The 26,045-nt window shown below is 45.8% G+C and overlaps 1 protein-coding gene across 2 annotated transcripts; it reads left to right on the top strand.

Annotated features, from left to right (window-relative positions):
• The first annotated feature begins 83 nt into the window (after positions 1-83).
• On the top strand, positions 84-24,611 carry top2b (DNA topoisomerase II beta). 2 transcript variants are annotated; one of them, XM_070921292.1, is made up of 36 exons: positions 84-311; positions 2,256-2,420; positions 3,711-3,801; positions 4,525-4,588; positions 6,187-6,332; positions 6,423-6,520; positions 7,069-7,281; positions 8,521-8,694; positions 8,777-8,878; positions 8,971-9,108; positions 9,219-9,357; positions 10,444-10,601; positions 11,836-11,961; positions 12,059-12,169; positions 12,985-13,090; positions 13,210-13,319; positions 14,388-14,480; positions 14,733-14,847; positions 14,968-15,089; positions 15,224-15,372; positions 15,529-15,760; positions 16,416-16,550; positions 16,686-16,886; positions 17,021-17,216; positions 17,316-17,407; positions 17,505-17,660; positions 17,879-17,962; positions 18,699-18,893; positions 18,982-19,108; positions 20,619-20,777; positions 21,844-22,072; positions 22,216-22,298; positions 22,921-23,016; positions 23,338-23,469; positions 23,575-23,660; positions 24,108-24,611. In XM_070921292.1, the coding sequence occupies exons 1-36, from the start codon at positions 270-272 to the stop codon at positions 24,294-24,296; spliced, it is 4,854 nt and encodes a 1,617-aa protein (XP_070777393.1). In that variant the 5' UTR covers positions 84-269; the 3' UTR covers positions 24,297-24,611. The 2 variants fall into 2 exon arrangements, with proteins under 2 accessions (XP_070777393.1, XP_070777394.1); XM_070921293.1 differs by having other exon boundaries at positions 24,132-24,611.
• Positions 24,612-26,045: the final 1,434 nt, after the last annotated feature.

Raw genomic sequence — 26,045 nt, forward strand, 5'->3', positions numbered from 1 at the left:
GGTTAGCATCTTTGTTGGAAGTTTAGGCCTACTGTGCCACCGCTCGTCGATTTTAACAATAGCCGCGACACACTCCCCTCTGCTTGTTTTGATACATTGAAAGGATTATATTGAAAGGAAGCGGAGAAAGAAGATGGGGGATAACCAGGTTGGGGCACCTTTCCGCAACTGAGACATTTTGCTGCGCGGACGGACTTCAATTTTACCGGAATTTAAGACATTTTGCGACACACTCAGACACACACCAAAAATTAGGATCACAAAGGAAGATGTCCAACGGCGCAGCAGGAAGCGGGGGGCTGGCTTGGATGGTAAGTTAGTTTGTCACACAACTAACTAACTTATAGTTTTTATAATATAAATGGTGCCTTTTCTTTTTTTTGTTTTACGTTAGCACCTAAAAGTGTTGCGCTCACCTCTGCACAGTGCACCGGGTCGCTAAAAGCTGTGGCTAGCGTTAGCATTTAAATCCCTTAGCAAGCCAATCGTGTCTGCTCTCCTATCCAGAATACGCTCGTTATAGCCCAACCAGCTGCGGTCTCCATTGTAAATTCTGCCCGGGTTAACGTTACAAAGGCAGTAACCCTGATGCAGGACCGGTTTTAAAACAGGTAACAACAACTGATAGGCGGCCGGGACTGCCATAACATCTCGGCACTTCCCGGCTACAACGTACCAAGTAGTAACGTTACATTGTTTACGTCCTCAAAACAAGGACAGAATCAAACTAAACGAACTTTCAACGGCTAGTTGAAAGTTGTTCATTCGTAATTAAGTATCCAGTACACAATTGAACCTTTCGGCCCAACTTACAACAATGCATTCTTTTTCACAATATCGTTATATAGTGTTTAAGAGTCTCTCCGCTTTAACCGATGGGGAACAGTGGGAGTGAACTCACGTGCTGTACCGCTGCAAGTTTAAGCGAACGTGTTTAACGCAACTTATTAAAGGGGGTATACACGAGTAGTAAGCAGTACGTTGACCCACTTGGCCCGACCCCCCCCCACTCTCTCTCTCTCACACACACACACACATACATATTCACTCAAAGGCATCCCCAGAGGCCGGCTCCCCCATGCAAGTTTGTGGACTGGGTTTGCATATTTACAGTTCACAACAGTATTGGCACGGCTGACGTCGTGCCATGGGCGTGCTAGGTGTTAATTACACGGTATTTACTCGGCATAGCTTCCTCGCAAGCGCCGTTATTAGCATGCTAGCAAGCTAAAAACACGGACACAAGTGTGGTTTGACAAGCGCCAGTCTGTGTGCCTTTTAAACGGAAGGTCGTGCTTGTCGCAGGCTGTGCTCGGTACACTCCAGTGCCCCTTTAAACACTCAACTCTATGCGGTGTAATGGGACAGTGAGGGATTTGGAAGCTTGTGGAAAAAAATGTGGACGTTTTACACGGGAGGTTTTGGGATTTTTGACCTGACTTCATTTTAACAAAATGCTCAATTGCATGTTCAATGTTTTTATGTCAGAGATGTTGACATTTTTGCATCCCATAAGGAAAAATGTTTCTTTTTTTTTGGGGGGGGGGCGCATATGAAATATTAAATGTTATACAAGTACATCTATTTTATTATTGGTAATTCAAATTAATTGCCTTTTTTTTTTTAAATATTACAACGCCTCAACAGTGACATCTGGTGGCTTGTAAGACTTACAGCAGCCCTTCGAGACTGGATCTGATTTAAATAGTTTTTTTTTTAAGTCTCTTGTGTGTGCAATAAAAGTCCCAGGAAGCCTGCGTGTTAAATCTGTAATACTTTTGCTCAAAAGCGGCACGTTGAATGTAGATGTTATTGTGCAATATAATATTTAACGCAGCAGAATAATTGCTAAATGCATTGTCCAAAAAAAAAGCCTAGATTCTAAATAGTTTTGCTGACCCGAACTATGAATGTACCTTTTTTGTGGTGTAACTGTGTCACTGCGGGCTCATGGTTGCTATTTACATTTCGCATGACTTGCAACGTGATGTGATATTCATAAAATTTGCCTATCACTTGGTATTAACAGGTGGTTAATGTTATGTCCTTACATAATTCCCACGTATTCAACTCTCTTCTCATCCCACTAATGTGCCGATCACACCACCCTCCGCTCACAGTGTAACTATCTGTCACCAAAATCACAAAGCCACAGAGAGCGCCGATAATCTGCCGTCAACAGCGCAGCAGAGCGTTGCCAGAGGTTGTGTGTGTGTGTGTGTGTGTGTTAATTAACAATTCCGCCTAACAAACAGGAGGCGGCCAATGGCAGAGGTGATGCCGGCAAGATGGAAGGGGCCAAGAAAGACAAGGCGGGCTCCAAGCTGTCAGTGGAGCGAGTGTACCAGAAGAAGACCCAACTCGAGCACATTCTCCTCCGTCCAGACACATACATCGGCACTGTGGAGCCCATCACCCAGGTGAGTCCCAGAGCAGACCGCCTTTCGTTGCTGACTTCAGGGGGGTGGACCGAGGAGTCCCTTTCAGACATACACTGTAATTCGTAAAACTCCCACCCGCCTTTGGGGCACTTAGAGAGTGTCGTTGAAAACAGACGGATAATCTAGTAACCTTAACGCTATTAAAGTCGTATTTTAAACCATCGTGTTTGCATGACATCGGATCAGAAACTGCATATCCAGTTATGATAGGCTAAACGGCAGGTTCACTGCTTCAAACCCACACGGGGGGGGGGGGGGGGGGGGGTGCAAATGTGAGCTGTACAGGCAGGTCACAGTAGCCAACTTTTGGATAGAGCTGACTGACATCAGGAGGGTTTTATTTTTCCACAAATAAAACACGAAACTCCATGTCAAACATGTATAATTCAGTTTGACGCGTAATGAAGTGTATGTGAACTGTGTCTCAACACTAGGTATCTTGAAGTCAGGCAGAGCACCAAAGATCTGGATTTTTCCTCTTTGGACGGCACATCACAGGCCATATCACCTCTGAGGCGTTTTGTTCCTCTTGCAAATTCCAAAAAGATTGCCAAGAGAAACATATTTCGTGTGGTCATCTCTGGGATTAGCTGCTTATCTGTCCCTCAAACATGTGGCACCGCTTTGCTTGTTGAGCTTGATCAGCTAACTCAGTGGTTTCTTTAGGGACCCCCATTTTACCACCGTATATGCACTGATGACGACCCCCCCCAGGGGTAAAAGTAGCCTTGTATGTATATTTCATTATATTAATTGCATAAAAAAACAATAATGAACCTCAATAGTGAACATAATACCTGCAGGGAGTTTGTGTAAAACTAGCAATTTGTGTAGAGACTATTTCCTTTGGATATTACAATTTATCAGACAGTCTTTTCTTGTATGTGTAGGAACACAATTCTACGTCTGTATTATCACTATATATATATATATATATATATGGACCCCCCAGGTTGGGAACTGCTGAGCTGAATAATGATAAGAATAACCAATAGATGAATCGCCAATAAAATGATTTGTTCATAGGATGCCCAGTTCAAACATATATGAGTGTCAGTAATCAAAAATCCACGTGAGCCTAGGGGTTAGGGGCACCCCGGTAGCTCACCGGGTAGAGGCTGAGGCCTTCCTGCAGCAGCCCCAGGGGGCCGGAATCGAACCCTGGCCCTTTGCTGCATGTCATTCCCCCTTCTCTCTCTGTCTCTCTCCCTCTTGCATTTCCTGTCTCTCTCCAAGCTGTCTCTAAAAAGATCTGCATCTATTTTTCAGCAAATGTGGGTTTTTGATGAAGACATAGGAATGAACCAGCGGGAAATCACCTACGTCCCTGGGCTGTACAAAATCTTCGACGAAATCCTCGGTGAGTGAGTCCTCGCACAGTCGACGTAAAGGTCGATTCGTCGCGTGAGCCCTTCCAGAGCTTCTGAAACGTTTTGAGGGTTTGTCATCACAGCGGGAAATCGCCTCGGTGTTTGCGGCAGCTCGCCAATCATCATTTTCCCCCCCCCCCCACTGAACTGAACCAAGCGGGGCACACGACGCCAAGATATTATCACATGTAATCAGTCCAAGATACTTCTAAGAAAAGATGAACTGCTTGTTTTGTCCGACCAACAGTCCAAAAACTCCCCACGATATTCAGTTTATAAGGATAGACAATCAGCAGCAGAGCCTCTCGCTGGAGAAGATGGAACCAAAACAATGTTTGGTGTTTTTGCTTGATAAATGACTAATATGTTGTCAAAAGACTCATTTTCTGTCGATTCGAACAGCTGATCCTTCCAGCTCGACTGCCCACACGCCGCTGTCTCGTAGGAAGTTTTTAGCTTTTTGTAAAAAAAATAAATAAATAAAAATAAAAAGTTAAATATATGAGCGCGAAATTCAGTTATTCAAGTTATGCAGTCGTCGTTCTTTTAAGACCACCATAGAGTTTGGTGTCGTCACGCAACTCCCAGCGTAGCTCCACCATACTTTTTTTTTTGTTTGTTTTTGTTTTGTAATGAAAGCATCATGTTGGATATTAATGTGTGCATTACTTGTTATGTTGATGTTTTTTTTTTTTTTACTCCCCCCTTGACAGTCAACGCAGCCGACAACAAACAAAGGGACAAGAACATGGCCGCCATTAAGATCACCATCGATGCGTGAGTACAGCGTTTCAAAATAATTACCAGTCGCCTCCACATGTTGGATTTTTGACTGAAGGTTAATCATTTCTTTCTCGTCCCAGGACAAGCTTTTTCTGCAAAATGCCACGTAAATGTATTCATATTTACGAGCTCACCACATTTAAAATGCTTTTTTTTTTTTTTTTTCCTTTCCTCAGACTGTGATTTTTGTCTTCTTAATCAGTAAGTTTCGATGACAGTAATAGTCTGGCTCCATGTCTTGGCCCTGCCTGTTTTTTTCCCGATGCATGATGTATTATAACCAGGGCTTGGTGAATATGTGGAGGGGGAGACAGGGGGGAGGTTTTCGAGACAAGGATCCAGGCGAAGCGGCAGCATTGACGAGCCCGTGCTGAAACGCGCAGAGCTCTTTTTTTTTATGTTTGTTTGTTTGTTTGTTTGTTTCATATACGGTTTCGCCTCCGGCCTGCACAACTGCATCCTCAAACGGCAGCGTGTCCTTCAAACCGAGCTGCTGCTGCTGCTGCTGCTCCTCCCGCTAATGGCCACTGCTGTATAAGTGATACCATTAGCCCTGCCGCACTCCACCCCCCTCCCGCCCCCCAGCTGCTAATGTGGTTTGATAGAGACGTTAATGCTCCTCTCCGCAGCCCCCTCAGCCCTGTTTTGTGGGTGAGCTAATTAAAGCTCTCGCGCCATTATTTTAACTCACCACAAACCTGACTGCTTATTATATCATGTTGGTCGGGGGGGGGGGGGGGCACTGAAAGATGTCATAGATTCCTTTTAAACAGGAAACGCGACAAAAAAACATTGGGCTTTTTTTTTTTTTGTGGTGGCCGAGAGTTGAAAGATGTTCAACTTCGGGTGAAACGCTGCGCTCATCGCCGCCACCCAGCCGTCCAATCGCAGTGGAGGAGGGGGCGGGACGAATACCACAAAGACCGGCCGAGGTGTTTCCTCGCCCACAAAATTCACATCCGCCTTCAAGTGCTCCACCTCGTGCCGACACTTTTACATTCAGTACTTGTTGATAACACAAACGGTCTGCGAAATTAGGCATGCTATTTGAAACGCTTCCCGTATCATAGCAACCAAAGTGCCTCAGCTGGAAAAAAACCCCCCCTTCTGCGCCTCCAAAGTGCGGGGGGGGGAAAAAACTCTCATTTTAACACGTATAACGACTGTGTAATGGCTCCTGTTTCACGCGCGTGACCTGAAGCGTGTTGTTGTTTTTTTACCGACAGACATCGAAAGCCGTAACAGCGACCTCAGTCCCACCTGAATCTGCCCCCCTTTTACTGGTCACGGTCAAGACAGCGGTTGAGAGCTGGACTGCTAAGTCAGTGCGGCCTCAGCAGCAACCATGAAGGAGTAGCGTAACAGTCGAAGCAGTACTGATGTAAAATGCTTTTCGACAAAATAAGCCAAACCTCTCAAATGCATCAGTGTCAATGTAGTCTTAATACAAAGAAGCCAAAGAAGAACAGTCTTATAATTATTGTTTAAATCAGAAACTTTTCGGACTAGGTCCTGGTCCTACGCGTGAATATATTTCAGAATGTCTCTGTAACGCACCCATGCCCCCTTTTTATTCTGCCCCCCTCCACCAGTGAGTCCAACACCATTACCATCTGGAACAACGGTAAAGGGATACCCGTGGTGGAGCACAAGGATGAGAAGATGTACGTCCCGGCGCTCATTTTCGGTCACCTTCTCACCTCGAGCAACTACGACGACGACGAGAAGAAGGTCACAGGTGAGAGGAGGCCTCGTCAACACGGGGGGGGGGGGGGGGTTACCGCTAACTGCTGTGTCCGTGGCGCTAACCCTGTTTGCTTGGTCCCAGGTGGAAGGAACGGCTACGGCGCCAAACTCTGCAACATCTTCAGCACCAAGTTCACAGTGGAGACCGCCTGCAAGGAATACAGACACAGCTTCAAACAGGTGAGGAAGGGTGTCCGCTTCTCCTCCACTATACGAAAAAGATAAACTAGTTGCCTGTAATTCCTGCAATATGTGCCGAAGTAGAGTAGAGTTGTGTTCACGGGCTGTAGAAGCTGCTAATGTGTTCCACAACAACTCCAATTCAATTACAGTCACCCCCGAGGCGACGGTCTTATTTGTGTAGAGAGCGTAATGACTTGTAGCAGATTTTAATATAAAATCTTCACCAGTGCCACTTCTTGATCTTTGAATGAAGTAATTGCTGTTTTTATAGGGTTCTTGACATGAGGCCGTATCTGGGGTAAGGTTGTGTATGTCATCACCTTTTTGTGGTTGCACCCCCCCCCCCCCCAGGGTTGCATGGGCACCGGGTGTTTGACATCCTGGTTGTGTTGGGAGACGGCCTAAATGCACTTGATACAGCGAGGGTGGTCGCATATAAGATAGTTCCCTTCCATTTTAAGTAACGTTAATCAAAGAACCCAGAAGTGAACACGACCCCAGCCTGTCTGTACGCGCGTACGTCACAATGTGTTTCCCGCCCCCAGACGTGGCAGAACAACATGACCAAGACTTCGGACCCCAAGATCAAGTTCTTCGACGGCGACGATTTCACCTGCGTGACGTTCCAGCCGGACCTGGCCAAGTTCAAGATGGAGAAACTGGACAAGGATATCGTAGCGCTCCTTACCCGCAGAGCATACGATATAGCCGGCTCCTGCAGGGGGGTCAAAGTCACGCTGAACGGGAAGAAACTCCCGGTAAGTCTCTTTCGCATGAATATTGGTAAAGACAATCCAAATGGAGGTTTAAAGCACTTCTAATCCGTGTTTTCTAAATATATTTTATCATATTCGTTAAGCCGTCTTTGGTTCGCTGTTAATGCAAACTCAAAACGTCCTTCGTGTTCCGCTGTTGTCTGGATTGAAGTTTATCTGTACAATGCTAATTACAACAACAGTCATGTAATATTCACTTCTCTGCTCTGAGTTTCTCCCTTTAACACAGAAACCGTTCCCACTCGCTAGCTAATTCCAGTTGGTTCTACTTTGCCTTTTTTCTTTTTTCTTTTGCTGTTGTCTTTTCACACTGAAAACCTCACCAGCGCTGCTTAAATTGAGAGGCTGTCAATGTGAAACATTTGATGTACAGTGCTCGACCTTCTTTAGACAGTGTGGTTAGTTTCTAAAAAGTAGAAAAGTAAATAAGTTACTGAGCAGTTTGGGGTTTACCAGTTGAATGCGCATAACACGTCGTAGAATGTGTTTTTGGTGGCACATCCTTCCAGTTTAACTGTGGCTGCAAATTCAGACATGTGCGTACTTGTGTATATGTCAGTTTAATAGTCAGATAACAACCACAGACTGCATATAAAGATGGACAACGTGACAGCTCCTTAAAAGTGAAGGCAAAACGTCTCGATCGCCCCCTGGTGGCTGGCTGCAGTATAGGTCATAAGCCCCGCCCCCTCCATGTTAGCGGATGGGACATGGACCAAACGAAAAGAAATCAAAGTACACGTCAAAATACATTTTTCCCCCAAAGATGGTTTCTGTCATTTCTGTCAAGATGTTTTTTGGATCCGTTTAGTTTGAATTAGTTATTTGATTCTATAAAAACGGGGGCGATACGTCATGATTGACAGCTGAGATTGACTGTGGCATGCTCGCGATTGGGTCGGGTGGGTGGGACCTCGAAACCGCAGCTCCGAATGATGTCAGCCGCCGTATCATTTTTGCACAGCGGGAGGAAGTGGAGACGCGTCGGCCATCTTTATATATACGGTCTATGATGACAACCCTTGATGGGCAGAAAGAGACAATATTTAATATAATGTCAGTTATCATGAATATCCTGAATATTATTATCAAAAGTAATTTAGAACACCTTTTCTGCAGCTGTGGTCCATGACTTCTGTCAGGCCTGAGAGTGATTTTGATTGATTGAAGGTGAATTGTCACTTCCAACCTAACTTGCACCTGTCCTTTCTGTCGCCAAAGGTTAATGGTTTCCGCAGCTACGTGGACCTGTACGTGAAGGACAAGCTGGACGAGACGGGCGTGGCCCTGAAGGTGGTGAACGAGACTGTCAACGATCGGTGGGAGGTGTGCCTCACCCTGAGCGAGAAGGGGTTCCAACAAATCAGCTTTGTCAACAGCATCGCCACGACCAAGGTATCTAAATATCAACAGTGCGGAAACTGCTGGAGCAACGAGTACAAATGTGTTGGTAACACTGAGGGCATGAATGTTTCAGGGTGGCAGACACATTGACTACGTGGTGGACCAGATAGTGGCCAAACTTATTGAAGTGGTGAAGAAGAAGAACAAGGCCGGAGTGTCGGTCAAGCCCTTCCAGGTATGCTTACGAATGATTTCATGCAGCGTTTCGAACTCGAGAGGAAAAACTCGAGAAAGCCGACCGACCTTCCTCTCTCATTCGCGCCTCAGGTGAAGAACCACATCTGGGTGTTCGTGAACGCGCTGATCGAGAACCCCAGCTTCGACTCCCAGACCAAGGAGAACATGACACTCCAGACCAAGAGCTTCGGGTCCAAGTGCCTTCTGTCGGACAAGTTCGTCAGGGCTGTAAGGACGCTTCTCTTTCGCTCTCAACCCCCTCGCTTTTGTTCCTCGTGTGAAGTTGTTGGGGATCATGTCGTTTAAAAGGGGGGGTTTGTCTCTTTTGTCACCCACAGGCAACCAACTGCGGGATCGTTGAGAGCATACTGAACTGGGTGAAGTTCAAAGCTCAGATACAGCTGAATAAGAAGTGCTCGTCCGTGAAGCACAGCAAGATCAAAGGGATCCCCAAGCTAGACGACGCCAACGATGCAGGTGCGCTAACAGCGTGATTATGTATTGATGCGTTGGGCTGCGTTCAGACCGAATCCGGCGGTTGCGGCGATTAACGCAGAGTTGTGCGGCGGCATGGGAGTGACACTGCGTGGCCCATTTGTCTGACATGTCACGAACATTAACCCCCCAATCCGGAAGTTGGCGGTAATGCACTTAAAAGCAGTTCGCCAACTGCCTCTAAACAACAACGGAGAAAGAAAAGGACAAAGGACAAACTTTAACCCCCTGACCCGGGCTGCTAGTATGTCGGCTCGTACGAGGGATCGTCTGTCCGCACCAACAGATTTAAAAACGCCCATTTACTTTCGATAAGTAACCAGGATGCGAGGCCCGTGGGGTTTTAAACTGGCGTCCAAAGGCCAAAGACTGCACGAGAAACATAACGTTACACTCCTTTGAGTTTTGGTCGTTCATGCTGCTAGCACTTGCTAGCCATGCTGCTAGTATGCCGGCAAAAGGTTAAACAAGGTTCTTCTTCTCGTGGGCATCGTCCAGTCTGATCGGCTGCTGCCGCCGCCGCCGCGTGACATTGGGTTGCGTTTCTCCAAAAGTGGAATCCGCCGGATTTGGTCTGAATGCCTCCTTAGCCTGAATGTCCACCACCGTCGGCAGAGCTGTTGTTGCCTTGCTTAAACTAAATCACATTGATGTGGAACAGAGAGAGAGTTTTACAGAGCGCATCATTGGTTATGAAGTGTTGCTCAAAGGGCATTACAAGCCCTCAGGAGTGCATTATTTGCACATTACTTTAATCAGTACATGATCTAGGCTCAATGAACACTGTTGAATATACATTTTTTTTCTCTAATAGTGGTGAGAGCCTTTTATTTATCTCAACCGGAGAGTGAACCGGGCCTTTACTTCTAGTCTTCCATGATTTCAAAGTGTATTAAGACGTATCTCGTATATTGTCTTGACAAATTCAGGATAGCATGTGCTTTTACAGCAAACACTGTTCTCATTCACGTATTTGTTTCAGTCATTCTACTTTGTCTTTATATTGGATCATAGCCATCCAGAAAACTACACACTGAATTCTGAATATGTTCCACGTCCACGTCCTAGGTGGCAAACACTCGTCTGAATGCACACTCATCCTCACCGAGGGCGACTCGGCCAAGTCTCTGGCTGTCTCCGGGCTGGGAGTCATCGGGCGGGACCGCTACGGAGTGTTCCCGCTGAGGGGAAAGATCCTGAACGTGCGAGAGGCAACGCACAAGCAGGTACTGGACCGGATACATTGTGGAACGTCCCGCAGGTCGTCGGGCAAAATGAAAGAAACGCCATGTGAAAAAGCTGTGACTTTGTGGTAACAACATTTTGCTTCCAGGCACAATTATTATGCAGCACATAGAGTTCCACGCATATCAAAATGTTTGTGTTCACGCTGTTCATTTAGTTGGGGGTGGTGGTACCTCGCATGACTCTCCCATTCACTGTATCAAAACATTGTTAGATATTTATTGGAAGTGTTAATAAGTTTCTAATATTTTCATACTGGTTGCATTATATTCTGTTGTCCAAATGACCTGCATGAGGCTGTATTGGAAACCGCCTACTATAATAGTAGTACGTACTGATATGGCCAAAGTGTAGCATGTAGCATGTAGCATGGAAACAAAGGCAAAATATTCAGTATGTTTAAAAACTGAAAATGTCGTACTGATTTGGGGGGGAAAAAAACCTCGGACCGGTCTACCTAGCCTACTGTGTCCCACAATGGAAAGCGCTGGCGGTGGATTGCCATTAACGTTGAACTTTCACTTCAGCAGTCCGCCAAAATCTGTTTCTGAACACATTTCAGGCAAGAAATAAGCAACCCAGTTACCGAATCATCACTCATATTAGATCTACAAGGCCTCATTTAAAAGTTTGTACCTACTTTCATGAGGCAGGGGTGATAATACCTGCATGATTTATATATATATATTATATATTACTTCTGCTTTCCAAAACCTGGACACCGGCTAAGCCTGGCCGGGCACGCTGCAAAATAATTCGATTTGACACATTTCATACTGCGTACTGATATGAAATTCAGTGTGCTGTATGTACTGCATACTGCATTTGTCGGTAGTATGTTGGCGGTTTCGAATATAGCCTGAGAGTTTACATTTCATCATGTATTGGGAGGAATTAGGGGCTCTTATTGTGAAAAAACAGGATATGTTGTTGCACAGGAAGCAACATAGAAGCAGTTGTCGAATGACTTCAAAAGGTTGTCCCCTTGTATAGTAACAGAAAGTTACAGAATCCATCCCTGGACTTTCGAAGAACTGTAGCATTGAAGAAAAAGAACATATAATAATATAAGAATAACGTCAGTGGGAATAATCTGCTTCCCTTTTGCACAATCAGTTGATTCAAAATGAATGTAAAAAATATTGCTTAATGAAGCTTTAATGTGTCCGTTACATCTGACATGACCTTTTTTTTTTCTTCTTATTGCGTCGACAGATCATGGAAAACGCCGAGATTAACAACATTATCAAAATCGTCGGCCTCCAATACAAGAAGAGCTACGACGACCCGGAGTCGCTGAGGAGCCTGCGCTACGGCAGGATCATGATCATGACGGATCAGGTGACCCAGCGCCCGCGCACCTTTCCTATAAGTAACAGCTGTCCAACTCGGCCGTTCTAACGCCCCCCCCTCCTCCCCCCCCCCCGTCTTGTTGCAGGATCAAGATGGCTCCCACATCAAGGGTCTGCTTATCAACTTCTTCCACCACAACTGGCCGTCCCTGCTGAAACACACATTCCTGGAGGAGTTTATCACACCCATTGTCAAAGTAAGAGACCTAATACTCCCTAATATCACACATATTGTGAAGCGCACCGGACCTTCTGTTACGCACAAAATTGTCCATAATTGTCAAATTAGTACTACTACATAAGTGATCATCTCTGCTCACAGCTGCTTTAGCTGCTGCTAGCGTAACAAACCCAAATCTCAGGCGTCGATGGCCGAACAACAGAACATGAGGATTCACACGTCATAGGCCGACACACATTGAATCCTCCGGCGCTGAGACCACTGTATAGAACATTTAGTGGGCATAAACAGGCTGGATCTCCTGTGCAGGAAAATATTTTGTAACTTATTGAAATAAGTAGCCTAGCAAGCAGGAGCCAGACGTTTGTAATTAATGATTAAAAAAACGCCCAAAACGGACAGCTTGTCTGCTGGTTTTTATTCAGAAACAGCAACGTGTCCGCATGCTGTGGGGTTAGTCCGGTCCTCAGCCTGGTGACTGTGAGACCGGCGGCGGAGAATACCCACTCAGATGGTACCGATGGTACTTTTCCTCTAGTGAACAGGATCCATTGACGGGGGGGGCGACTGTCTCTCATACAAGTGTCCCCCTCTGCCTCTGGATCATTAGCTTAACGGTTAAACGGTTAATTATCAACATCCATAGATGCAGCGGAAACCAAACTGACTGTGACCCTAACCCAGATGATGTTGTAGGAGTGAAATGCTAAATCGGTGGAGCACTCTTTTAAGGGACTGTTTGCATCACACGTTAATTTGCGTGGACATGGCGAAAGCGCCACACACGCGCAGCTCAGCTGGACCTCACCGATGTTCATTTGACGCTTGCAGGTGACCAAGAGCAAGCAGGAGCTGGCCTTCTACAGCATTCCCGAGTTCGACGAGTGGAAGAAACACACCGAGAACTTCAAAACCTGGCACATAAAGTACTACAAAGGTTTGCTACCCGAGTGTTTAAATACATCAATACAAACCCTGCAAGTGAAAATGTTCCCTCTGTTGTTGTTGTTGTTGTTTTGATTTTGGGAAAAAAAAAATACTGAATTTATGTTCCAGGTTTGGGTACAAGTACGAGCAAAGAGGCAAAGGAGTACTTTGCTGACATGGAGAAGCACCGCATCACATTCAGATACAGCGGTGCAGAGGACGACGCTGCCATCACTCTGGTGAGCTTACTGCGACAGTCACATTCTGCTTCCCCAGGGGGGGTGGAATTGTGAAAAACATCCAATATATTGTACGGCGTTAAAAGTCGGACATAATGAGTCCCTTAAAGCTAAGGTCTGTTGCAGAGATGTTCTCTTGGATTGCATTACACTGTACACAAGGTTCTATTTTTCTGGCCTCAGAGGATGTTATTATATAATGGCAAGGCGGCAAGACATCTGCAGTATATGTGTGTCAAAATATTATGGGATAAATCCTACTTATAAGCATGTATAGGCCTGTGGTTTTTTGATAATAGGGGTCAATATTGTCCCTGAGATTTGGGAGCAAAACAATACTTTTTTTCTTTCGATACCTTTTCAACAAAAAAATGTGCTTTTCAATTGATAGAAAAGCTTATCAAATATAAATATTGTCCTAACACATGCATCTATACGAGAAATATCCATAACCCTTTGAAAACGGACCTCCCGCGGGCGGCCACGGGAGGACGCCGCTTGCTTGATCCTGTTCAAATTGATCTAAAACAAAAACCACAATAGCTAGAGCGTTCCATTCTGCATTCTTGCAGCAGGAAGCCAATGCTTCTGTCCTGAGCGTCGTCACGCTGTAACGCTCGTGGTGATGTCACTGCGTTAACGTGCGGCGCAAAAACGTGGCGTTTTAGAAATATTTTGGATGAACGTGTTTTGTCTGTTTATTTTGCAAAATGTGATAAAAAAACCACGTCCGACTTATTTCCGTATTTTCTTTATGTATGACACAATTTCAATACTTTTATCAATTATCGCGGTATGTTGACTTACATTAGATTTTAGCTTGGATCACAATAAGCAAAAATACCGATACAGGCACTGGCGGACCATTTCTGTTGCAGAGTTCAAAGGGTTAAATAAAAGTTCTAAAATCATGATTTAAATCAGAAACTGATCAAAAAAGTATGATAATGAGCAAGCAGTTAGTGCTTCGATACTCACATTATGGGCCACACAAAAACAAAATGTGCATGAATGAGTTTGCCGTGAACAGGGGCTGAGCTGCGGTGTTTTGCGGTTGTTTTGCTCCAGGCCTTCAGTAAGAAGAAGACCGACGACAGGAAGGAGTGGCTGACTAACTTCATGGAGGACAGACGCCAGAGGAGGATGCATGGCCTGCCAGAGGTTTGTGGCGAGGCGGTGACAAGAGAATTCTTCGGACTGAGCTTCACAAACTCTGCGATTAGCTGGAATTCGATCCCCGACGTTTCCTCAGATAACTGTTTTTAAATTGGAAATGTCCCCTAAAAGACCAGTCGTTCTAGATTTGTTGACAGTTTATGAAACTTCTTGCTAGAACTAATCTAAAACCACTCTGGTGAAACATTATACCACAGATCAAAGTACGTATATTCATTTTTATTTTCATTTTTTCAGCAATACCTGTATGGAAATCAGGCCAGGCACCTCTCCTACAATGACTTCATCAACAAAGAGCTGATCCTGTTCTCCAACTCCGACAACGAGAGATCCATTCCATCCTTGGTTGACGGTTCGTATACCCGCTCCATCTCCTTGAACTGTGAAAAGTCACATCTTTTGGCTTAAAACCACCGCTATCTGCTCTGACCCTGGTTGAATGGGGGGGGGGGTGTGCGTATGCTGTTTCCAGGTTTAAAGCCAGGCCAGAGGAAAGTGCTGTTCACCTGCTTGAAGAGGAACGACAAGAGGGAAGTGAAGGTGGCGCAGCTGGCCGGGTCGGTGGCGGAGATGTCTGCCTACCATCACGGAGAGGTACGAGTCAACTCTGTGTTTTCTGTGTCGCAAGACTTATTATAACAGCACAAGTATAACTGTATAGAGTCATTGCAGTGATTCTCTATTCTGATCACTCTCCCTGACCGCCCATCGCCCATTTGTCCCTGTAGCAAGCTCTCATGATGACCATCGTGAACTTGGCCCAGAACTTTGTGGGCAGTAACAACGTGAACATCCTGCAGCCACTGGGTCAGTTTGGTACTCGCATCAATGGGGGCAAAGATGCTGCCAGCCCTCGTTACATCTTCACCATGCTCAGGTAAAGCCACTATGAACACAGCGGTTGGATTCATGATACCAATATCCATGTTCTTTAAATTTGATGGTTTATTGTCTGAAACCTTTGTACAAACTCTCAAAGTCAAGATTCATTTGAGTCCGTAAGTCTCATAATGGCGGTCTTGTTGCCCCGCAGTCCCCTTGCCAAGCTGCTGTTCCCGGCGATGGACGCCAACCTGCTCAAGTTCCTGTACGACGACAACCAGAAGGTGGAGCCTGAGTGGTACATCCCCATCATTCCAATGGTGCTGGTGAATGGCGCTGAGGGCATCGGGACGGGCTGGGCGTGCAAGATCCCCAACTACGACCCCCGAGAGATAGTCAACAACATCAACCGCATGCTCAACCACCAGGACCCCCTGCCCATGGTAAACAGTCTAAAGCCTTGTTTATGCTCGCACAAGCAGGCCGCTCTAGATGTATTTATTGCCATATAACAAGTTGCACATTGCGTGACGGATGATTTATCCATATTACCCCACCTCTAACCACGGATAGTTTGGGAGACAATGGAAGTTGGTTTGTTAAACAAAATCACAAATGGACGAATTTGTACAAAGCAAATTCTCTCCTGAATTCAGTGAGCCCTCACAGTCCATGAAACTATTTATTTATGGATGAATAAATCCAACGAACCACCGTTCCGGTCAGGCTGACTTAAGTAAAGGAAGGATCAGTAAAGGAAGAGGAAACCCTTTTTATAGTTCACAAAACCGTGAATCAAGTCAATGGACCGGCCAACGGTGGAGGTCACTTAAGATTACTGGGGTTGTGGAGTCTGAATGTAGTAGCCCAACTATGCTTTTCACCTAAAATCAAATCACAATGTTGTGGAAACAAAACAAAAGGAAGCGCTTTGGCAGCCCTGACCAAATTGTGTTGGCAGTACACAGATCAGCTGTGGACCTCCGCGGCTTGTTGCTCGCAGTGCGGATTTGACACATTTGTGTAGCTGACAAAATGAGACCCGTTTTCTCAGTTGTTTTCTCCTGTGTACATTTTCTTTTGTCCCCCCCCAAACAGCTTCCCAGCTACAAAAACTTTAAAGGCTTGATCCACGAACTGGGTCAGAACCAGTACCTGGTCAGTGGAGAGGTGTCGGTCATAGACAGGAACACCATCGAGATCACGGAGCTTCCTGTTAGGACATGGACACAGGTGCAGTTTGGCCTCTTTTTCTTCTTGGATATCTTGTCTGGGATTCTTTTCACCCAAGACCAAAGTTGCCTGGTCTCCACGAGAAGATCTGGAAAACTTAATGACCAATAACCCTTTCTTGCCTCTCATGTGCAGGCCTATAAGGAGTCCGTGCTGGAGCCCATGCTGCAGGGCAGTGACAAAACACCAGCTCTCATCAGTGATTATAAGGAGTACCACACGGACAGCACAGTCAAGTTTGTGGTTCGCATGTCTGAGGAGAAACTGGCCCAGGCCGAGGCAGCTGGCCTACACAAAGTCTTCAAGCTGCAGTCCAGCCTCACCTGCAACTCCATGGTAATTTGCGATTGTCTTCTGTCTGGAACTATGGGTGGCTTGTCCTCCCTGGTTTGTCCATTTTACTCCATTTTCTTTGTCAAGTTTCTCGGTGGTGTGTAATGGACTGACTTTGAAACCACTTTAATCATCAGGTGCTGTTTGACCACATGGGTTGTCTAAAGAGGTACGATTCAGTCCAAGACATCCTCAAGGAGTTCTTCGAGCTCCGCCTGCAGTACTACAGACTGAGGAAGGACTGGGCCCTGGGCAACCTGGGAGCCGAGGCCGCCAAACTGTCCAACCAGGCTCGCTTCGTGCTGGAGAAGATCGAGGGGAAAATCTCAATCGGTAAGAATGCTGAAAAATCTGATTCTTGTGCAACAAATTGAGTTGCTGAACATGTTTTCTTCTCTAACCTATATATGTTTGTTTTTTTTATCCTAACAGAGAACAAATCCAAGCGCGAACTGATCCGCATGCTGGTCCAGAAAGGCTACGAGTCCGATCCAGTGGCTGCCTGGGTCAAGGCTCAGGAAAAGGTACTGTTTCAATTCACTAAGTAGTATGAATAATTCATATTTCAATAAAAAACAAATGGCTTTAGGTTTAAGTTATTTATTTTTCTCTCTCCACCAGTCCCAGGAAGAAGACTACCGTGATGGAGACGAGAGCGACAGCTCGGTGGACTCCGGCTCCTCGTCGGGGCCAAACTTCAACTACATCCTCAACATGCCTCTGTGGTGCCTGACTAAAGAGAAGGTGGCGGAGCTGCTCAAACAGCGGGACCAAAAGGTGTTATTAATCATTGTTTGATTTCTTTTAATATCTAGACACCCGTCTGCCGGTTACTGTAGCGATTTGCTTGTTTTTATCAGCGGTTCGCCAAATGGGAGTTAAAAGTTGCCTTGCTCTGTCGACTGTGACCCAGGATCGCAGTTCGCACCTGGTGTATGAAGTCGTGCGGGCTGACACGTGTTGATTTAACAAAGTGAATGTGTGCTGCCGTACAGAGAGGCGAGCTGAACGATCTCCAGAAGAAATATCCAGAGGATCTGTGGAAGGACGACCTGGCAGTGTTCATCGAGGAGCTGGATGTAAGTTTTGTCTTTTTAGCCGTTTATTGTTTGTCTGATGTGCTTACAGTCACGTGTGAGCCCGTTGTTGTGAAGTCGTTAATAACCGATTCATGTCTGAAAACGAATTGAAACTTTAGCGCAATGTACATTTTCCAGCAACACTAATTCCAAACATTTTGGGACATACGCTTATTCACTTTCTGGCAAAGATCAGCACCGTTAAATATGAGGCTGCAGCCAGGAGGTGGTTAGCTTAGCTTAGCTTAGCATAGGGACTGGAAGCAGGGGGGGGGGGGCTGCTAGCCTGGCTCTGTCCAAAGCTGTGGTAAAGTCGGTAAGGTATTTGTCATTTGGAGTCATTCAACTGCAGGACATTTATGGACATCCGATTCTTAATTCCAGCAAGGCGAGGCATAATAAAGGATACATTGGTGGCACAGGGCTTTAACGGGACATACGTGTCTCTTCCACGTAGCAGTAAAAGTCGATATTATGTCTACGCATGATTTGCCCCAGGAGTAGCATGTATATAGTGAATAAGAGGGGACCCAGAAAATATGTAACATGTTGGACAGAGCCAGGCTAGCTGTTTCTCCTTGTTTCCAGTGTTTGTGCTAATATATGCTAACTGGGGGCTGGTCGTAGCTTCATATTTAATGGATAGACGCGAGACTGATATCAATATTTGCAAATGTATTGCGTTCAGAAAGTTAAACGCCGTGTAACTTAAGAACTGCTGTGTTTTGTGTGTCAGAAACTGGAGGCCCATGAGCGAGAGGAGATGAGTTTAGGAAAGGCCATCAAACTGGTGAAGGGGAAGGTGGGCAAGCCCAAAGCGAAGAAGATGAACCTGGAGGAGACCCTGCCCTCACCGTTTGGTCGCAGGGTGGAGCCTCCGACTCAGGCGATCAAATCTGACGCAGCCAAGAAACTGACCAAAAAGAAGAAGGTAACAAACTGCAGATGCAGTCCTGAAGACGGGGAGAGGCGGCATCAGGAATCCAGCGTTGTTTACAACTTGTGTTTTCCCCTCTCAGGGTGACGTAGATCCGGTGGTGAAGTTGGAGCTCGATGACGAGTGTTTGGGCGGCGAGGGGGGAGCAGGAGAGAACTCGGTGGCCAAACCAAAGGCTCCACGGGTGAAGAAAGAGAAGAAAGAGCCCGGTTAGTACTAAACTGAACACTTCTACTATTCCATCTGTAGCGTGGGCTGACCATTAAAAGAACACTGGAGCACGGCCCTGTTCAGACCCGGTACTAACATCCGTCGTGGGTGATCCGCTCACATGTGGACATCTCTAATACCAGGCACCCAAGACGCGTTGCGGTCGCTCAATTCAGTTGCAATAATAACAGAACTATAACTAATAATAGTAACTGTAGCGATGAGAGTCGAGCAGGCCCACGGCGGCGGCAGCCAGGTGTACCAGGACCACGATCCACAGGAACCCGCAAGACGACAAAGCACAAGGAAACTCCGGGGAAGATGAAGAAGAAGAAGAAGCCACAACAACAAGCAAAACAGATTCAACAGTTTCCTGATAGACAGATAGTTTCACTTGTTGTTAACGTAACCGCTAACTGTAGCTGTAGTCAACCGTGCAGCTAGCACTCCTCTGCCCGCACTGGGTGTCGGTGTTTTACACCGCTAGCGCAGGAGCTTTGGACTGCCTGGAGGAGGAGGTTTAATAAAGCTTTGTTTAAGCTTTACAGCTAATAGACCGCCAGCTGCACGACTAACTGAGCTAATTAGCCAACGGCAGCTACAGTCAGCGGTTACTTTAGCAACAAGTAAAGCTATTTTGTCCACCAGGGGGAGAACCATTTTCTCCATAAACACAATTAAGCTTCACCAGAATCAGTGAATAAAGTTATAAAGTTGTGTTTTTGTACAGTAATCAATGAGGCACCGCCCCCAGGAAACACTCACTCCGGCGGCATCTATTTTCCCAACCCTAATTCTAGTCTCATTTGTGGTCTGATTAAACAGTAAATTCATCACATTCAGGTTAAAAACAACAATGCATTTGGTCTTTGCAAACGGAAATGACGCGCCGCCCACGACGCATGTGGACACCAGGTCTGAACCGGCTCTTTTAACAAATGCCGTTTACTTACAACAACCGGCTGAGTTGCGTAGGATCGTACATCCAGTGGCAGCCATGTTGACCCTCGAGCTCCCCACACACAGCGTCTCAACTGGCATCTGCTTTACAACAGTGTCGCAGCAGCAGACATATAAATGATTGAACACAACCACCATCAGACATGTTAAATTCATTCCCTTCATTTGGCGTTTCAATGATTTAGCGATTTGCTATTTCTGTCAAGTACTGAATTTGATAAGGCCACGTGAAGAGATGTTCTTCCGTTGGCAACTTTGTTTTTTTTTTTTAAGATTGAGGTAAAGGGTTTTAAGAAATGATGGAATTGGACTTTCTGCATCAGTAAATAAATGATTTATCAGCACAGACAGACAGATATTTGTCAACGCCGACTGTCCAGAGACGATACAGCGCTCTCTCTCTTAGGTGCACTGTGTGCTTTCACCCCGGGCCTCTTTGATGCTTTGCAAGTGCAGCCAGGAAAATCCATTATTGAACAACCAGGAGCTTCTCAGTCCTGCATTAGAAGTCGCTCAAGCGGTCTGGTAATCCTGCTTACTGTGTTGCAGGAACTCCCAGAGTGAGAAAAACTCCAGGACCCAAAGGCGCCTCTGTGAAGAAGGTGAAGAAGAGGAACCCCTGGTCGGATGACGAGTCCAAGTCAGACAGTGACCTGGAGAACAGTCAGCTCGTCGTCCCCAGAGAGAACAAGTCCCAGAGGGCATCAGGTACGGAGAAAAAAAAACAAAAAAAGACCCAAACCAGCGATGAATGTATCCTAACAAGCTCTGTAGGTGTATCAAAGCCTGATATATCTCCTCCCTCTGTGCCACAGAGCTCCATTGTTGTCCAGAAACTATTAGAAACACTGGGTGACATGTTCCTTCATCACACACTGTAGTTTATTTTGACTTGTTCCCACACACGCCGTCCTGCTGCCCCAAAATGTCCACTAGAGCACCAAATGTGGATTAATCCGCCGCTGAAAATAGTCCCCCAAAAAAATGCAATTTCCTCCCGTTTGATTAAAAACTACAGTGACCAGCTGTTTTAACACATTACTGAGCCTTTTTTTATTTTCGTTTTTTAAGATTTATGTCTTCATTTTTTAACCAATGAGCTTCGGGCTGAGACGGGGTAGGGAAGTCAGAAAGTATTGAGAGATGGACTAACTCGTTGTTGCTTTTGGTCTGTCCATGGGGGTTTATTGCCAGCCTTATCCTCTCAGCTCCTTTTTTATTTTAGGATTGGAGTAGCTGCTGCAGCATCAGGTTGGCGGCGTACATATATTTCAATCGGGCAGCGGCACTTTGCTCACTGTTTAAATCTCCCAGCCCTCGACCGGAGAAATGATTACAGTGACCCGTAACTCTTTCAAAATACACGTGGTATGTGAAAGGTACAAACTTTATCCTTTAAAGGAGAGGGACTGGGTACATTCAGTCCACAAGAACAGACTATTCAAAAGGATTTGAATAAAGAAAAGCAGTCATTTCTTTTTGTAAATGTACAAATCCTTTGATATGACCCAGCGTCAGCATCAGGTAGGTGGTTACAGAGTTTCATTTCAATCCACTTCAAGCGGCCTGGGGACAAAAATAACTTGTGAACTGGGTCTCTTGTTTCCTCGGTCTGATTAGCCTCTGTCGGCTTCAAGCGTCTTGAGGCCGCAGTGTGATGCAACCGGGCCGCAATGCCCGCCGTTACTGTACGAGGCGCCAGAGTCCACAGCAATACTAGTGTGGTTTCGACACACACACACACACACACACACGCTCCGCTCTTGTCTTTCAGCTTCCAAGCCAAAATACACGTTCGACTTCTCGGAGGAGGAGGAGGAGGCGGAGGCGGAGGCAGACGAAGAGGAGAACGGCGACGACGACGCGGCTTCCTCTCCAGTGAGGTCATTCAAAGACGAGTTCGCTTCCTCCGAGACCAAGGAGCCCTACAACGACCACGACAACGACGACGACGACCACGACGACGACAAAGACTCCTACTCACCGCCCAAACAAAAGATCACGTAAGATTTAAACCACCACCCCCTCCCATCATTTCCTGTCATCTCCCTACTGTGTGTAAATAATAATAATAATCATAATAATAAAAAAAGCCCAAAAAGATATAGAAAAGGAAGCTCAATACGTTGTTTCTGCTTCTCTGAAGGTCCACGCCTGCAGCTAAAAAGAAAGAGACAACCAGCATCTTCTCATCGAAGTCGGCCTTCTCCGAAAAAAGCATGGACAGCGGTGAGTGCAAGCCGAGGAGTGTTAGTGCGCGCTATCTAAAACATACTGCGACGTAAGGTTTGGCAACGTGATCGTTAGCTCCGTGTTGGTAAGTTTGTCAACCATCAGAGATTTTTCTGCAGCAAACGGTTCTTTTCAATATCGATTCACCTTGTTTGTTTGGTCCGTGAAGTGCCAGAAAAATAGTGCATCACAGTTTCACCACGTCCATTTCTTTCCACACCCTGTGCGCAGGACTAAAGGTGTATTGATAAAAATGTGCTGCTAAATATTTCTGGCAAGCTCTTCCATGTCCCTTTTTGATTTGTGAGATAAAGGAAGTCCTTGTAAACACATACTCAGCCGGTCTAGCCTAACTTCAGGGCCGCCTCCTTTTCTTTGCACCCAACGCCGCGGCCAATAACGACATTTCTGTCCTAGTTCTGCTAGATCCTGAAGTGTAATAAGTGCGGTGTTTCATAACAGCAAGGGGCCTCTGATTAGCTTTGTTTGTGCCGGAGGCACGAACTGTAGCACTGTATGCAACACAGGCAAAATGTGAAGACATGTAGCCCGCCGAGCATCATGGGCCAGGAGGAAATGTGCAAGTTTGAGTCACAAAATTGTTTTGTTTTTCTTGCAGACGGGTCCAAGTCCGACAGTGACGAGGACAGCGGCCCAGTGTTCTCCACTTACTCCAGCAGCTCTGCATTTGACAAACTATCGCCAGCAAAGAAAGGTGAGGACTCGCTGTGCTCACCAGAGGGAGCTCTAACGCAGCGTCATGGCTGACAGCATAAAAGGAGAGAGAGGAGATGATTTTTTTTATTTATTTTTTTTTAAGAGAGATTACTGACTTATACATGAATTCAATGACACTTGAAGTGGAGCTCATTAAGTCTATTATGTGTTTTATAAAGACATAGTGGATGTAGCTCATCAAAGCATGATAGTATTACAAAGTGGAGGTGAAAAGAAGCCTTCCAACGGGATTGATTGAGGCGGACTCAACCATGTGAAAGCACTATTTAATGGTCTGGTTTTTATGTCTGATCTGTAGCAGCCAAGAAGCCCTCTGACGCAACTCCCAAACCCAAGAAGCCACCAGCACCAAAAGCAAAGAAACCAGATAAATCCATCTGGGACTCCGACTCCGACACGGGGTCCAAGAAGCCAGCATCAGCCCTCAAAGGTGCACCACCGATTCTGTGTCCTCTTGCAAAAGATGAATACCTGTTTCACATTGCTGATGAAAAGGTTTTTTTTTTTTTTTTTTTTTTTTTTTTTTTTTTTCCAGGTAAAGGCAGGGGGAGGAAGAGGAAGGGCTCCGGCTCCGAAGAAGATTACAGCCCCATGAAGAAAGCGGCAAAACCTGCCGGCAGAGTGAGTATCTCCCTGTGTATATTAGACGCAGCATTGCTGTTTGATATGCTAAATATACCAGCTGCTACTGTGGACATCAGTGATGGGAAAGAGGTTTAACAGTAAAATGCTGCTTACACATTAATGCGCCAGTAATAATAACCTAATAACAGAATACGTAATAATAGTAACTGTCATAAGGGCCATTTCTTTTTCTGCGTTTCAGCATTTGATTGCGTTTCAATGCAGCACCTGATTGTAAATGAGTGTCCTTATATTGCAGTACCGCTACTTTTACTTCAATAAAGAGTCGGAACACTTTCCTCTACCGCTGCAAACATTCATAGGTTCAAAATGCAGCCCGAGGTGTCTTAGACAACACACCTTTTTGTTTTTCAGTTTCAATGCAGTAACCTCTGTTTTTCCGGTTTCAATGCGCTAATAACCTGAACGGTGACCGCAATGAAGTCTTGTATTGTCCTCCCCCCGCAGAAGCCTCAGAAGCCTCCATCCGACGACGAGGACGAGGACAGCAACAGCCTGGGTGCGATGAACGCTCTGTCGCGCGACCGACCGGGCCGGTCCAAGAAGGAGGTCAAGTACTTCGACGAGTCGGACAACGAGGAAGACGACGACGACGACGACATGTTCGATTAAAGCAACCTTTGGTCACTTTCAACCACACTCTGCTTGTATGGACGTTTTCCCTCCTCCTGTGTTCCCACAGACTTTTGTACATTTCCTGTCTCATTTTATTTTCATTAATGGTGATGTTCAATGATTTTTAATGTGTAGGTGTTTTACACTTTTTATTATACATATACAGGTTTCTTTTTTTACGCTCATTGAATTGTTCTGTATTTGTCCGAAGCGGCTTTTAGAAGATTAGAGCGCTGTGCTTTAGCACATTTTAATTGTTAAAATACTATGTAACTTTTTGAAGATGAAGTTGAAAGTAAACAATGAAATGTCCGTGGTTTTGCTGGCCTGATTCTTTCATGACCGAGCAGTATCGCACATAGGGGAACTTCAAGGTCGAGGTCCCACGAAATGGAATCATTCTGTTCCTTCTTGTGATGTATTTCCTGTAGCCAACGTCAATGAGGGGTCAATCTCAGTGTAAACCAATGGGCTATTGTACAGAGGAATGCAGTTTGTTTTAGTAGAAGTCACATTTTTTGATGACTTTGTTAGTTGGACTTTTCAGTCACTCCTGAAGACCTTCCAGGAAGTAGCAATTTCCCACTAAGTGCAAGTGCCCATGGGATCTTTTAAAGGTGCTCTGTGGACGTTTTGACCTTTCGTAGTGCTATGGAGCAATTTTTTTTTCCCCCCATGGGGCCCGCTTTAGCCGCGCCATGCTAAGCGAAACGGCGGTGACGACATGCGTTCCCGCTACAGCCGACCGTGACTAACATGTGAACACCTTCCCTTAGCGGTGTCTTCGTTGGCTAAACCCAGCGTCTATGCTAATTCTATGATCATTCTTTTTTGCAGCATTGTAAATTCCTTTTGTTATGGCAATAAATGTCAATTAGCTTCTGTCATTTAACCCGTTGAACCCCGTCCCGTTCTGCAGGTTTTACGAAGTACCCATTCGTGCTACTTTCAACAAAAAAAATAGGGTAAATAAATTACTGGCCAGGAGTCTCGTCTCACAAAACAGGATTGGTGGATTAGCCAGCCAGCAGCTTTTGGGTTGCTTGCTGTTATTTCCCCCCCCCCCCCCGTTCTTTTTGGCAGAATGTTGAAGTTCCTATGAGTTGATTGGAGGGTTATTCAGATCACCTGTTTGCCGGGTGTGGGGGACTGGCTCCTAAATAGTAATTGAGAGCAGCTTGGTGCGTTCCCCTCAGGTGCGACCACGCCCTTTCTTAGTGGCTTAGGAGAGGTGGGGAATGGCACACCTTGACTTACTGCAGACCTCATTTTAGCAGATATTGTCAGCTAGGAACTCTTGTCTGTTTAGGCCTTTTGAGATTTGGTTGCTGTATTTCGTTCAGTCTGATTGAGGGAAATCTGTCGAGCGTTCTGGAACTTAGTTTGAGCCCACATTAAAAGGACAGCTAGGTTACCTGCGTTCGGGCTTTGGGTTATCTGTCAGGGTTCCAGGTCTGACAGAACTTGCGCAGGAGACTGAGGTGCTGCTTTAGACCTTCTTTTGTTGGTGACACCAAGCACCAAGTCATCTGCATATAGGAGACCTTTTCATTTCTGTGTCACTCTGGGTGAGGCCTTACCTTGCGACGTCACGAGAGAATCCATAATGCCAGGCTTCAAGTACATGCGCTTTGAAGCACTTAGTGTAATTACATCATATGTTTTCCCCCGAATGCCTCTTTTAAGCAGTCTACAGAAAAGGGTATTGATGTGATCTGTTGTGCTAAAATTTGGTAAGAATCCAAA

Source organism: Enoplosus armatus, chromosome 16, assembly GCF_043641665.1.
Source record: "Enoplosus armatus isolate fEnoArm2 chromosome 16, fEnoArm2.hap1, whole genome shotgun sequence".
In the NCBI taxonomy this organism is placed as follows: domain Eukaryota; kingdom Metazoa; phylum Chordata; class Actinopteri; order Centrarchiformes; family Enoplosidae; genus Enoplosus; species Enoplosus armatus.